We start from the raw sequence: 14241 nt of genomic DNA, 5'->3' as shown, positions 1-14241 counted from the left end.
TGGTAGTGACGATGGTGGTGACGATGGTGGTGACGATGGTGGTGACGATGGTGGTGACGATGGTGGTGACGATGGTGGTGACGATGGTGGTGACGATGGTGGTGACGATGGTGGTGACGATGGTGGTGACGATGGTGGTGACGATGGTGGTGACGATGGTGGTGACGATGGTGGTGACGATAGTGGTGGCGATGGTGGTGACGATGGTGGTGACGATGGTGGTGACGATGGTGGTGACGATAGTGGTGGCGATAGTGGTGACGATGGTGGTGACGATAGTGGTGACGATAGTGGTGACGATGGTGGTGACGATAGTGGTGACGATGGTGGTGTCTTTATCTTTGAGCAGGGAAGATAATTATATCTACCCAATGGTTGTGAAGGAAATGGCACTATACTCACTAGTGCACTACTTTTGACCAGGACCAATAGGACTCTGGTCAAAAGTAATGCATTATATAGGGAATAGGGTGCCATTTGGGACGAAGTCAATGTCTTCACTGTTGTTATACAGCACCATCGGTATACTTTCACCATGTGTGTTTGCTGGCTGTTAGAATAGACCTTAATAGAGTAATAAAACTGCAGCATCTGGATGGGCTAGTTTGGGGTGCTGCTGCATGTAAGGCAATAGAGAAGTATGTTTTGTAATAACTCCACAGACCGTTGAGCTACATTAGGCCCTCAACAGGAGTTGGTTGGCCCTTTGAGCTACATTAGGCCCTCAACAGGAGTTGGTAGGCTCGTTGAGCTACATTAGGCACAAAAACAGGAGTTGGTCCTCCAATAAAAGTCTCAGTGGATGGATGGACAATATCCCTTTAAACTGGGTGATCTGCCTGTTTGGTTCTCTGGATGAGAAAGTTAGCTGGGTGATCTGCCTGTTTGGTTCTCTGGATGAGAAAGTTAGCTGGGTGATCTGCCTGTTTGGATCTCTGGATGAGAATGTTAGCTGGGTGATCTGCCTGTTTGGTTCTCTGGATGAGAATGTTAGCTGGGTGATCTGCCTGTTTGGATCTCTGGATGAGAATGTTAGCTGGGTGATCTGCCTGTTTGGTTCTCTGGATGAGAATGTTAGCTGGGTGATCTGCCTGTTTGGTTCTCTGGATGAGAATGTTAGCTGGGTGATCTGCCTGTTTGGTTCTCTGGATGAGAATGTTAGCTGGGTGATCTGCCTGTTTGGTTCTCTGGATGAGAATGTTAGCTGGGTGATCTGCCTGTTTGGATCTCTGGATGAGAATGTTAGCTGGGTGATCTGCCTGTTTGGTTCTCTGGATGAGAATGTTAGCTGGGTGATCTGCCTGTTTGGTTCTCTGGATGAGAATGTTAGCTGGGTGATCTGCCTGTTTGGTTCTCTGGATGAGAATGTTAGCTGGGTGATCTGCCTGTTTGGTTCTCTGGATGAGAATGTTAGCTGGGTGATCTGCCTGTTTGGTTCTCTGGATGAGAATGTTAGCTGGGTGATCTGCCCGTTTGGTTCTCTGGATGAGAAAGTTAGCTGGGTGCATATATAATAGCGTTTATCCCTCAAATAAAAATCTGGACCTGGACGCCAGTTTCGCTGCTTTTTTTTCATTCATTCAGGGACTGATTTAGACCTGGGTCACCAGGTGGGTGATTCCCCTCTAATCGGGGACTTATTTAGACCTGGGTCACCGGGTGGGTGATTCCCCTCTAACGAGGGACTGATTTAGACCTGGGACACCAGGTGGGTGATTCCCCTCTAACCAGGGACTGATTTAGACCTGGGACACCAGGTGGGTGATTCCCCTCTAATCAGGGACTGATTTAGACCTGGGACACCAGGTGGGTGATTCCCCTCTAATCAGGGACTGATTTAGACCTGGGACACCAGGTGGGTGATTCCCCTCTAACCAGGGACTGATTTAGACCTGGGACACCAGGTGGGTGATTCCCCTCTAACCAGGGACTGATTTAGACCTGGGACACCAGGTGGGTGATTCCCCTCTAACCAGGGACTGATTTAGACCTGGGACACCAGGTGGGTGATTCCCCTCTAACCAGGGACTGATTTAGACCTGGGACACCAGGTGGGTGATTCCCTTCTAATCAGGGACTGATTTAGACCTGGGACACCAGGTGGGTGATTCCCCTCTAATCAGGGACTGATTTAGACCTGGGACAGCATGTGGGTGTAATTAACGATCAGGTAGAACAGAAAAGCAGAAGTAGTCTGGACCTCCTAAGGTAATATTTGAATACTCCTGGCATATACAGTATAATAGTGTATATTAGGCAACTGGGCCCCCCCCCCTCCCCCCTTTTGTAGGCACACTGATCAATTTCCAAAAACAGAAGAACAGTTTTTTTTTGGGGGGGGGGACTCAGTCGGGGTCACCTCTTTCTGTTCAGAGTGCAATTTAGCCATGTGGTTGTGCATCAGCAGTTTCTCTCTTGTTATGTCAGTCACTGAATTAGCCCATGTCAGCTAACATTTTTTAGATTGGTAAATTAGTCTCGCCTAGCTATCTACATTTATAATAATCATGGTCGAAATACCAACCATAGGTTTTGTTAGTCACTCTCACTCAGTTAAAAACGTATTACCCTTCTTCTTCTTCATTGGATTGGTGTAGGCACGGGCTAGAGGGAGTCTGTGACATGTTTCTTATACCACTCATTTCCTGTCAAATAATTGAACAAGTGCACACTTTACGAGGAAGGAGAGATAGTTTGGCCCGTAGGCCGGTTGTTCCTGCAGGTCCCTGGGGTGTAACAGCCTGGTTGCGTCTCACACCGTACTCAGTCTTAGACCTCAGAGGCTTAAGGCATGTCTAGTCCTTACTGGGAGGGAGGGTCGAACATCAGGGACTAGAGGGAGAAGTGTGATGTTGATTTGATATGACAACAGGGGGAGAAGATATGTGAAAACTGAGCCATTCTTGTGCATATTAAAGCCGATTGGAAAATAATTTTACGATTTATATCACCCAGCTTTTTTATGATTCTGTCTAAATGAACGATGAGCTTGAAATCAGTGCTGTAGTCGACTGGCTGATTGATTAATGGATTGAATGGTTGATTGATTGATTGACAGAGATATAGTTGTCTGCTGAATGACTAAAATGTAAATGTATAGTGGAAACAGCATCCTTGGACATCTGAACACTCACCCATCCCATCTGCAATAGTGAGCTTCTAAATAATTGGTAGCATGCAAAGTCCTTACCTGCCCTGTCCTTTTCCTTACCGTCCCTGTCCTTTTCCTTACTTTCCCTGTCCTTTTCCTTACCTGCCCTGTCCTTATCGTTACCTGCCCTGTCCTTTTCCTTACCTCCCCTGTCCTTTTCCTTAACTGCCCTGTCCTTATCCTTACCTGCCCTGTCCTTTTCCTTACCTTCCCTGTCCTTTTCTATACCTGCCCTGTCCTTTTCTTTACCTGCCCTGTCCTTTTCCTTACCTGCCCTGTCCTTTTCCTTACCTGCCCTGTCCTTTTCCTTACCTGCCCTGTCCTTTTCCTTACCTGCCCTGTCCTTTTCCTTAACTCCCTGTCCTTTTCCTTACCTGCCTTGTCCTTTTCCTTACCTGCCCTGTCCTTATCGTTACCTGCCCTGTCCTTTTCCTTACCTACCCTGTCCTTTTCCTTAACTGCCTTGTCCTTTTCCTTAACTGTCCTGTCCTTTTCTTTACCTTCCCTGTCCTTTTCCTTACCCGCCCTGTCCTTTTCCTTACCTGCCCTGTCCTTTTCCTTACCTTCCCTGTCCTTTTCCTTCCCTGCCCTGTCCTTTTCCTTATCTTCCCTGTCCTTTTCCTTACCTGCCCTGTCCTTTTCCTTAACTGCCCTGTCCTTTTCCTTAACTGCCTTGTCCTATTCCTTACCTTCCCTGTCCTTTTCCTTACCTGCCCTGTTCTTTTCCTTACCTTCCCTGTCGTTTTCCTTACCTGCCCTGTCCTTTTCCTTAACTGCCTTGTCCTTTTCCTTACCTTCCCTGTCCTTTTCCTTACCTGCCCACATGAGCAGCACGACCACAATGATGATCACCTCTCCTGTCTGGAGCTGCCGTGACTTGTCCACACCTTCTACTGCAGGGTCATCTGTAGTGACGGACAGAGACAACAGACCCTTTTACAAAAAACAAATTGCACCAAAGAAAACAAGTGAAAGACAAAACAGAGCAGATAAAAGCACTGTAAAAACAGTAAGCAGGTGAGGTTGGAAACCCAAAAGGGATTATATGAAAACCACCACACAAAAAAAGAAGAATATATATACAGTACCAGTCAAAAGTGTGGACACGTCCACTCATTCAAGAGTTTTTCTTTATTTTTTACTATTTTCTACATTGTAGAATAATAGTAAAGACATCAAAACAATGAAATTACACATATGGAATCATGTAGTAACCAAAAAAATGTTAAACAAATCAAAATATATTTTAGATTTTTAAATTCTTCAAAGTAGCCACCCTTTGCCTTGATGACAACTGTGCACACTTTTGGCATTCTCTCAACCAGTTTCACCTGGAGTACTGAGCAAATGGTCTGAATACATGTAAATATGATAAAAAATGTGCAAATATTAGGGGATTACTGGGTAGTTTGGTTCATCAGGTTGATCCCTTGTCAATGCTTGAAGTTACTGAGGGATGACGATGTTTTGGCAATATAAAGATAAGAATTCCAATGTGAAGAGAGGAGTATGGAACCTCTGTATCTGTACAGACCACAGACCCTGTACATTCCAAACCACCCAAAACCTGTTAATTCCAAACCACCCAGACCCTGTTAATACCAAACCACCCAGACCCTGTTAATACCAAACCACCCAGACCCTGTTATTAATACCAAACCACCCAGACCCTGTTAATACCAAACCACCCAGACCCTGTTAATACCAAACCACCCAGACCCTGTTATTAATACCAAACCACCCAGACCCTGTTAATACCAAACCACCCAGACCCTGTTAATACCAAACCACCCAGACCCTGTTAATACCAAACCACCCAGACCATGTTAATACCAAACCACCCAGACCCTGTTATTAATACCAAACCACCCAGACCCTGTTAATACCAAACCACCCAGACCCTGTTAATACCAAACCACCCAGACCCTGTTATTAATACCAAACCACCCAGACCCTGTTAATACCAAACCACCCAGACCCTGTTAATACCAAACCACCCAGACCCTGTTAATACCAAACCACCCTGACCCTGTTAATACCAAACCACCCAGACACTGTTAATACCAAACCACCCAGACACTGTTAATACCAAACCACCCTGAACCTGTTAATACCAAACCACCCTGACCCTGTTAATACCAAACCACCCTGACCCTGTTAATACCAAACCACCCAGACCATGTTAATACCAAACCACCCAGACACTGTTAATACCAAACCACCCTGACCCTGTTAATACCAAACCACCCAGACCATGTTAATACCAAACCACCCAGACCCTGTTAATACCAAACCACCCAGACCCTGTTAATACCAAACCACCAGACCCTGTTAATACCAAACCACCCTGACCCTGTTAATACCAAACCACCCGGACCCTGTTAATACCAAACCACCCGGACCCTGTTAATACATAAAACACACTACGGTAAGTCTAGTCTTGAATTTATGTGACTTATCTATAACCTTCACAGCAGAGAGAGAAAGACAACAGACCTGGTCAGTACCAGTCAGAACCAGTCAGAACTGGGAAAGACAACACAAGACAGACAACAGCCCTGGTCAGAACCAAGTCAGAAGACACCCAGTGTAAAGCCAAAGATGATCATATATGGGAGAGGAAAGCTCGGGTCACTACCAAGACACCCTGGGTAAATCCAAAGACTAAAAAGATGAACATTTATGAGAGAGACAACAACCATGGTCGGTACGAGTCAGAACCAGTCAGTACCAGTCCAAAGCAGTCAGAACCAGTCAGTAGCAACAGGAGCCTGGGTCAGTGCAGTCTGAGGCCTCTAGAGGTCACATTCAATTCAAACCAATCCAACTTTATTAAAACTGAATTGAAACATCTTAATAGAAAGGGTGTGTGAGGACCAATGAGTTTGACTAGATTCCAATTACAAACGGACCAATCCCAGAGAATCGTTACAAATAATAATAAGAGAAATGTGCCAATGTGCCAATTAGATCTACACCCTAGCAAGCCAAAAGCCTACTTGATGGTAATAGTGTTCACCGGTGCACCTTGTGGCCGGTATTGAAGGCAAATCCCGACATCCTGGGGACCTAGACGAATGTTGAACAACGCAGTCTATCTTGGTAGGATCGGCCATAGAGACGGCATTCATCTAATAGGGCCACCATTGTCCTCCCACCACAGTCCCAGAGGAGAGGAAGTGCTGGTCAGTCCCAGAGGAGAGGAAGTGCTGGTCAGTCCCAGAGGAGAGGAAGTGCTGGTCAGTCCCAGAGGAGAGGAAGTGCTGGTCAGTCCCAGAGGAGAGGAAGTGCTGGTCAGTCCCAGAGGAGAGGAAGTGCTGGTCAGTCCCAGAGGAGAGGAAGTGCTGGTCAGTCCCAGAGGAGAGGAAGTGGTGGTCAGTCCCAGAGGAGAGGAAGTGCTGGTCAGTCCCAGAGGAGAGGAAGCGCTGGTCAGCCCCAGAGGAGAGGAAGTGCTGATCAGCCCCAGAGGAGAGGAAGTGCTGGTCAGTCCCAGAGGAGAGGAAGTGCTGGTCAGCCCCAGAGGAGAGGAAGTGCTGGTCAGTCCCAGAGGAGAGGAAGTGCTGGTCAGTCCCAGAGGAGAGGAAGTGCTGATCAGCCCCAGAGGAGAGGAAGCGCTGGTCAGTCCCAGAGGAGAGGAAGTGCTGGTCAGTCCCAGAGGAGAGGAGGTGCTGGTCAGTCCCAGAGGAGAGGAAGTGCTGGTCAGTCCCAGAGGAGAGGAAGTGCTGGTCAGTCCCAGAGGAGAGGAAGTGGTGGTCAGTCCCAGAGGAGAGGAAGTGGTGGTCAGTCCCAGAGGAGAGGAAGTGCTGGTCAGTCCCAGAGGAGAGGAAGTGCTGGTCAGTCACAGAGGAGAGGAAGTGCTGGTCAGTCCCAGAGGAGAGGAAGTGCTGGTCAGTCCCAGAGGAGAGGAAGTGCTGGTCAGTCCCAGAGGAGAGGAAGTGCTGGTCAGTCCCAGAGGAGAGGAGGTGCTGATCAGCCCCAGAGGAGAGGAAGTGCTGGTCAGCCCCAGAGGAGAGGAAGTGCTGGTCAGTCACAGAGGAGAGGAAGTGCTGGTCAGTCCCAGAGGAGAGGAAGTGCTGGTCAGTCCCAGAGGAGAGGAGGTGCTGGTCAGTCCCAGAGGAGAGGAGGTGCTGATCAGCCCCAGAGGAGAGGAAGTGTTGGTCAGTCGCAGAGGAGAGGAAGTGCTGGTCAGTCCCAGAGGAGAGGAAGTGCTGGTCAGTCCCAGAGGAGAGGAGGTGCTGATCAGCCCCAGAGGAGAGGAAGTGTTGGTCAGTCCCAGAGGAGAGGAAGTGCTGGTCAGTCCCAGAGGAGAGGAAGTGGTGGTCAGTCCCAGAGGAGAGGAGGTGCTGGTCAGTCCCAGAGGAGAGGAAGTGCTGGTCAGTCCCAGAGGAGAGGAAGTGCTGGTCAGTCCCAGAGGAGAGGAAGCGCTGGTCAGCCCCAGAGGAGAGGAAGTGCTGATCAGCCCCAGAGGAGAGGAAGTGCTGGTCAGTCCCAGAGGAGAAGAAGTGGTGGTCAGTCCCAGAGGAGAGGAAGCGCTGGTCAGTCCCAGAGGAGAGGAAGTGCTGGTCAGTCCCAGAGGAGAGGAAGTGGTGGTCAGTCCCAGAGGAGAGGAAGTGGTGGTCAGTCCCAGAGGAGAGGAAGTGCTGGTCAGTCCCAGAGGAGAGGAAGTGCTGGTCAGCCCCAGAGGAGAGGAAGTGCTGGTCAGTCCCAGAGGAGAGGAAGTGCTGGTCAGTCCCAGAGGAGAGGAAGTGCTGGTCAGTCCCAGAGGAGAGGAAGTGCTGGTCAGCCCCAGAGGAGAGGAAGTGCTGGTCAGTCCCAGAGGAGAGGAAGTGCTGGTCAGTCCCAGAGGAGAGGAAGTGCTGGTCAGCCCCAGAGGAGAGGAAGTGCTGGTCAGTCCCAGAGGAGAGGAAGTGCTGGTCAGTCCCAGAGGAGAGGAAGTGGTGGTCAGTCCCAGAGGAGAGGAAGTGCTGGTCAGTCCCAGAGGAGAGGAAGTGCTGATCAGTCCCAGAGGAGAGGAAGTGCTGGTCAGTCCCAGAGGAGAGGAAGTGCTGGTCAGTCCCAGAGGAGAGGAAGTGCTGGTCAGTCCCAGAGGAGAGGAAGTGCTGGTCAGTCCCAGAGGAGAGGAAGTGCTGGTCAGTCCCAGAGGAGAGGAAGTGCTGGTCAGTCCCAGAGGAGAGGAAGTGCTGGTCAGCCCCAGAGGAGAGGAAGTGCTGGTCAGTCCCAGAGGAGAGGAAGTGCTGGTCAACATCACACATCAATCTCCACCATTAATAATCCTAATTTAAAGGGATTGGCCAAAACTAAGGATCCATTTCCTTCCCTCGCCCATCCTATAACCTGTAGCATGATGGAATGCTTCCACAACATCACGGACAAACTGAAATGGTCCATCCACACAGACGGCGTGGTGAAGAAGGCGTAACAGCGCCTCTTCAACCTCAGGAGGCTGAAGAAATTTGGCTTGTCACCAAAAACACTCACAAACTTTTACAGATGCACAATCGAGAGCATCCTGTCGGGCTGTATCACCGCCTGGTATAGCAACTGCTCCGCCCACAACCGTGAGGCTCTCCAGGGGGTAGTGAGGTCTGCACAACGCATCACCGGGGGCAAACTACCTGCCCTCCAGGACACCTACACCACCAGATGTCACAGGAAGGCCATAAAGATAATCAAGGACAACAACCACCCGAGCCACTGCCTGTTCACCCCGCTATCATCCAGAAGGCGAGGTCAGTACAGGTGCATCAAAGCAGGGACCGAGAGACTGAAAAACAGCTTCTATCTCAAGGCCATCAGACTGTTAAACAGCCATCACTAACATTGAGTGGCTGCTGCCAACATACTGACTCAAATCTCTAGCCACTTTAATAATAAAAAATTGGATGTAATAAATGTATCACTAGTCACTTTAAAGAATGCCAATTTATATACTTGTTTACATACCCTACATTACTCATCTCATATGTATATACTGTATTCTATACCGTCTACTGCATCTTGCCATGCCGTTCAGCCATCGCTCATTCATGTATTTATATGTACATATTCTTATTAATTACTTTACACTTGTGTGTATAAGGTAGTTGCTGTGAAATTGTTAGATTACTTGTTAGATATTACTGCACGGTCGGAACTAGAAGCACAAGCATTTCGCTACACTCGCATTAATATCTGCTAACCATGTGTATGTGACCAATAACATTTGATTTGAAGCCAATTTGCCAACCCTAAAATCAATGCCTATATATATATTTATTTTAGCAAGCTAGCTTCATAATTTTGTCTGACATGCCGATAATGCAGCAGTGTTGATTAAATGTGACACTTCGCGTCCACCGACGTATGACATGTGACTACAGTTTGCATTGAATTGTGGGTCATATCATCCCCACAAGTGATCATCCCTACAAAATCATGGGGGCCGAGGGGGGGGGGGGGGGGACGTTAGTGAAATGGAGCTCTACTTAAGAAGATAATCAAACTGCATCCGATCTCGACTGGGATTCCCCCCCAAGGGAAAGTGGTTAGTGCGAGGTATTAATAATGTGTTTGGACTGCAGCCCTGGACTTTAAAGACCTGATGTAAAATCAATGCAACCACTCCCCAGTTTCTACCATGCTCAGCAGATGCCATTGTACACACAATCAATAAACCTGATGGACTTTGTCACTAAGTTGGTATTGTCTTTAGATGTTCACAGCTCTCTCTCTCAGTCTCTCTCTCTCAGTCTCTCTCTCTGTCTCTCTCTCTCAGTCTCTCTCTCTCTCTCTCAGTCTCTCTTAGTCTCTCTCTCACTCTCTCTCTCCTGCATCAAGGAACGTTTTCAGTTCTAGTTTAATGGTGATGATTCGATTTACATCCGGAACGATTCTTGAGAGATCTCTTCAGTCCAGTTGTAGACAATCAATGCACCATTAAATTGGATGTAAACTGAACAAGATTATATTTTCTTTTTGCCAAGGAGTATTTGTGTTTATCTGTTTTTTCTAGAAATGTGCATTTGTGTACATCACACACACACACAGACACAGACACAGACACAGACACAGACACACAGATACACACACACACACACACAGGCTGTCTACAGCTTATTGGGAAGCAGCCAGTGTTGTGTTGATCTCTGTAACGGCTGTCTGCTGTCAGACTGAAAGGTTTTAGATAGTGACTCAGCAGTCAGACCATTTTGATGTTACTAATTTGGGACCTCTTTTCTCAGCTGTGTTTGACAGCACAGACAGGCCTCTCTTTATTTACTATTCAATAATAAAATTGAACTATAGTCTTTATTTACCCCTCCTTTCAGAACACTGTATATAAATGAAATACAATAAAACATCACTCAGTTGCTGTTTCCTGTTCCTAAGTCCCCACACTTAGATGTGTCTCAAACGGCATCCTATTCCCTGTACTATAGGGTACCATTTCAGATGCTGAAGTGTGTATCCGGAGACAGATTTTGTCCCCTTTTAGAACACTGTGTAAATAAAATATATTAAAACTTCACTCAGTGTATTTCCCAGCTGGCCTGAGGACTGTTCTGAGAGCAAAGAGAAACTCTCTGTTTGAATCCCATATGGCACCCTATTCCCTACATAGTGCACTACTTTAGACCAGAGCCCTATGGCACCCTATTCCCTTTATAGTGCACTACTATTTAACCAGGGCCCATAGAGCTCTGGTCAAAAGTAGTGCACCATATATACTGCATGGACAAAAGTTCGTGGACAGCTGCTCGTCGAACATCTCATTCCAAAATCATGGGTATAAATATGGAGTTGGTCCCCTCTTTGCAACTATAACAGCCTCTACACTTCTGGGAAGGCTTTTCCACTAGATGTTGGAACATTGCTGCAGGGACATGCTTCCATTCAGCCACAAGAGCATTAGTGAGGTCGGGCACTGATGTTGAGCAATTAGACCTGGCTCACAGCCGGCGTTCCAATTCATCCCAAAGGTGTTCGATGGGGTTGAGGTCAGGGCTCTGTGCAGGCCAGTCAAGTTCTTCCACACTGATCTTGACGAACCATTTCTGTATGGACCTCGCTTTGTGCACAGGGGCATTGTCATGCTGAAACAGGAAAGGGCATTCCCCAAACTGTTGTCAAAAAGTTGGAAGCACAGAATCATCTTGAATGTCATTGTATGCTGTAGCGTTAAGATTTCCCTCCACTGGAACTAAGGGGCCCGAACCATGAAAAACAGCCCCAGACCATTATTCCTCCTCCACCAAACTTTACAGTTGGCACTATGCATTCGGGCAGGTAGCGTTCTCCTGGAATCCGCCAAACCCAGATTCGCCCGTTGAACTGCCAGATGGTGAAGCGTGATTCATCACTTCAGAGAACTGCTTTCCACTGCTCCAGAGTCCAATGGCGGCGAGCTTTACACCTCTCCAGCCGACGCTTGGTATTGCGTATGGTGATCTTAGGCTTGTGTGCAGCTGCTCTGCCATGGAAACATATCAGGATAAGGTAAGACCCAGATGCAGACCGTGTCGAGGTAACTGTTTATTACAGCAACAGCAACAGAGGCAAAGGTACAGGACGACAGGCAGGTCAGGGGCAGGCAGAGTGGTCAGGCGTGCGGGTTCAGGGTTAGGAGAGGCAAGGGTGAAAACCAGGAGGGCGGAAAAAAGAAAGACTGGGAAAAGACAGGAGCTGACAGGACAAACGCTGGTAAGCTTGACAAACAAGACAAACTGGCAACAGACAAACAGAAAACACAGGTATAAGTACAGAGGGGATAATGGGGAAGATGGGCGACACCTGGAGGGGGATGGAGACAAGCACAAAAACAGTTCTTGTGCTGACGTTGCTTCCAGAGGCAGTTTGGAACTCGGTAGCGAGTGTTGCAAACGAGGACAGACGATTTTTATCACGCTACGAGCTTCATCACTCGGCGGTCCCGTTCTGTGAGCTTGTGTGGCATACCACTTTGTGGCTGAGCCGATGTTGCTGCTAGACATTTCCATTTCACAATAACAGCACTTAGTTGACCGAACGATAAACAGCTGCCTCTGATCAGGCCACCATAGACATACATATGCCTAGACTTACCAACACCCATAGACATACATATGCCTAGACTTACCAACACCCCTAGACATACAAAAAACCCTAGGCAATACGAAACAAGCATACCCACCCTCGTCACACCCTGACCTAACCAAAATAATAAAGAAAACATGGAAAACTAAGGTCAGGGCGTGACACAGAGGTTACCCAACGTGGACCTTGTCGTTATATCTCTTGACGCCGAAAAGTCCTTTGAACAAGCTATCTATTTAAGGTCCTACAGAAATATTATATTGGAGACGGGTTTATAAAATGGATCCAGCTTCTATATAGGAACTACTGTGCGAGAATACTCACTATGTCACGACTTCCTCCTGTTCGGGGCGGTGCTCGGCGGTCGTCGTCACTAACCAATCATTATCGCCCCAATGGAACCTTTATAGAGTAAGTCTTCCCATAAGTAACTTTCTCAGATATCTACAGATTAGAGACTATGTTAAAGAAAACATCTTCCTGACACTGTCACGCCCTGGCCTTAGTTATCTTTGTTTTCTGTAATATGTTGGTTAGGTCAGGGTGTGACAGGGGGGAGGTTTGTGTGTATTTGTCTCGTCTTGGGTGGTTGTAGTGTCTCTAGGGGGTTTTGTAGAGTTTATGGGGTTGTGTTTAGTGTAGGTGTCTAGGTATGTCTATGGTTGCCTGAATGGTTCTCAATCAGAGACAGCTGTCTATCATTGTCTCTGATTGGGAGCCATATTTAAGGCAGCCATAGGCATTAGGCTGTTGTGGGTAATTGTCTATGTCTATGTTGCACGTAGTTTGTTTAGCTTCACGATCGTTTGTTGTTTTTGTTCGTTTGTAAGTGTTTTGTTTGTCTTCATTAAAGAAGATGTATTTCTCTCACGCTGCGCCTTGGTCCACTCTTCCTCAAAGTTACGACGATTGTGACACTACATTTGGAAATGCTAAACCTTCCATGTTTGACGGATGCATCAAAATTGGTCCCACCTCCAGGCAAACTGATATCTCGTCTATGTGACGCTTTTCTGCCCCTTTCTGTTTACCTGTTCTTGTTCTGTGTATCTCATTTTGTAATTTTGATTTTGTACCTAGAACTCTGGGTCTTTTTGTATCTGTCTGCTCTCTTTTATGTTTAGATAAGATAAGAATAAGATAAGAATTAAGAACTTAGATAAGAATTGCATACTAGTCTTTTCTACAAAGTACGGATTTTAAATGACTACCACACCATTCTTGTGTGTGTTCAGTAAAAAATATTTGAGTAGAAATGTTTAACAAATTATAAAAAAAAAAAAGCTGAAATGTCTTGAGGTCAAAAATATGAATCTCTTATGTTATGGCAAGCCTAACTAAGTTCAGGAGTAAAAAATATGCTTACCAAGTCACATAATAAGTTGCATGGACTCTGTGTGCAATAACAGTGTTTAACATGATTTTTGAATGACTACCTCATCTCTGTACCCCACACATACAATTATCTGTACGGTCCCTCAGTCGAGCAGTGAATGTCAAGCACAGATTCAACCACAAAGACCAGGGAGGTTTTCCAATGCCTCGCAAAGAAGGGCACCTATTGGTAGATGGGTAAAAACAAACAAACAAACAAAAACAGACATCAAATATCCCTTGGAGCATGGTGAAGTTATTAATTTCACTTTGATCACTACAAAGATATGTAGTTTTCCACTCTACATTACCCCACTATATAGATAATGTACAGATAACAAGGAAGAGGAAATAAACAAGGAAATATACGTTTATAACTGTGTCGTAAACACCACAAACATTAACGACCACTCACACAGGAAGCTCAGTGATTGGATTGTCTCAGCACAGCCAGAGGGTCGCCACGGCAGCCAGCAGGTTGTAGATTTATAGGAAGTAACGTCCCTGGTTGTATTACATCATTCACATTAGTCAACAGCTCAATCCAAAAAAACGAGTCAAATTGAAATGGTGAAAGAGCTTAACCCGGGACACTGAGAAATGAATAGATGGGTTGATTTTGACTACGTCTCTTTCTGCTCTTTCACTTCTGCTGACCACGCCTT

At 46.8% G+C, this 14241-nt stretch overlaps 1 protein-coding gene across 2 annotated transcripts in view; it reads right to left on the bottom strand.

Annotated features, from left to right (window-relative positions):
* Positions 1–14241, bottom strand: part of fndc4a (fibronectin type III domain containing 4a) — an 86113-nt gene that overhangs the window by 9943 nt on the left and 61929 nt on the right. For both annotated transcript variants that reach the window (XM_071412480.1, XM_071412479.1), the window contains exon 4: positions 3967–4056. In XM_071412480.1, coding sequence (XP_071268581.1) covers positions 3967–4056 — 90 coding nt within the window. The remainder of the gene's footprint in view (positions 1–3966; positions 4057–14241) is intronic.

This window comes from Salvelinus alpinus, chromosome 8 (genome assembly GCF_045679555.1).
Source record: "Salvelinus alpinus chromosome 8, SLU_Salpinus.1, whole genome shotgun sequence".
Classification (NCBI taxonomy): domain Eukaryota; kingdom Metazoa; phylum Chordata; class Actinopteri; order Salmoniformes; family Salmonidae; genus Salvelinus; species Salvelinus alpinus.
Note: the sequence above shows the minus strand (reverse complement) of the source record. Positions and strands in the feature narration are given on the sequence as shown.